Below are 305 nucleotides of genomic sequence, written 5' to 3' on the forward strand. Positions count from 1 at the left end.
ATTTATACAAAATTAAATAACAATTTCAATATTTTTATGTTTATAGTTTCATTCTTACCTTCTTGTGTACGTAACAAAGATTGTCTGCCAGCTCCCAGGAGCGATATTGCACCTGGTATACATGGAGGTACTTCTTTTTCCAATACAGGACCAATTCTGGCACATATTTGTAACAAATGATTTGATCCAATATGAGAATACTTCTTTTCCTAAAATGTTATAATTATTCGATTTTTTCTGTATATTCTTTACTTTACACTATAAATAATGGCATTATATTTATTTAAAAATAAAATATCGTTAAT

The 305-nt window shown here is 26.9% G+C and overlaps 1 protein-coding gene across 1 annotated transcript in view; it reads right to left on the reverse strand.

The window, feature by feature from the left end:
* LOC108570888 (PH-interacting protein) overlaps positions 1-305 on the reverse strand; it is a 9,369-nt gene that overhangs the window by 7,846 nt on the left and 1,218 nt on the right. The window contains exon 5 of the mRNA XM_017932818.1: positions 19-209. Within this exon, the coding sequence (XP_017788307.1) occupies positions 19-209 (191 nt within the window). The remainder of the gene's footprint in view (positions 1-18; positions 210-305) is intronic.

The sequence above is a fragment of the Habropoda laboriosa genome, unplaced genomic scaffold (genome assembly GCF_001263275.1).
Source record: "Habropoda laboriosa isolate 0110345459 unplaced genomic scaffold, ASM126327v1 scaffold90, whole genome shotgun sequence".
NCBI classification, from domain to species: domain Eukaryota; kingdom Metazoa; phylum Arthropoda; class Insecta; order Hymenoptera; family Apidae; genus Habropoda; species Habropoda laboriosa.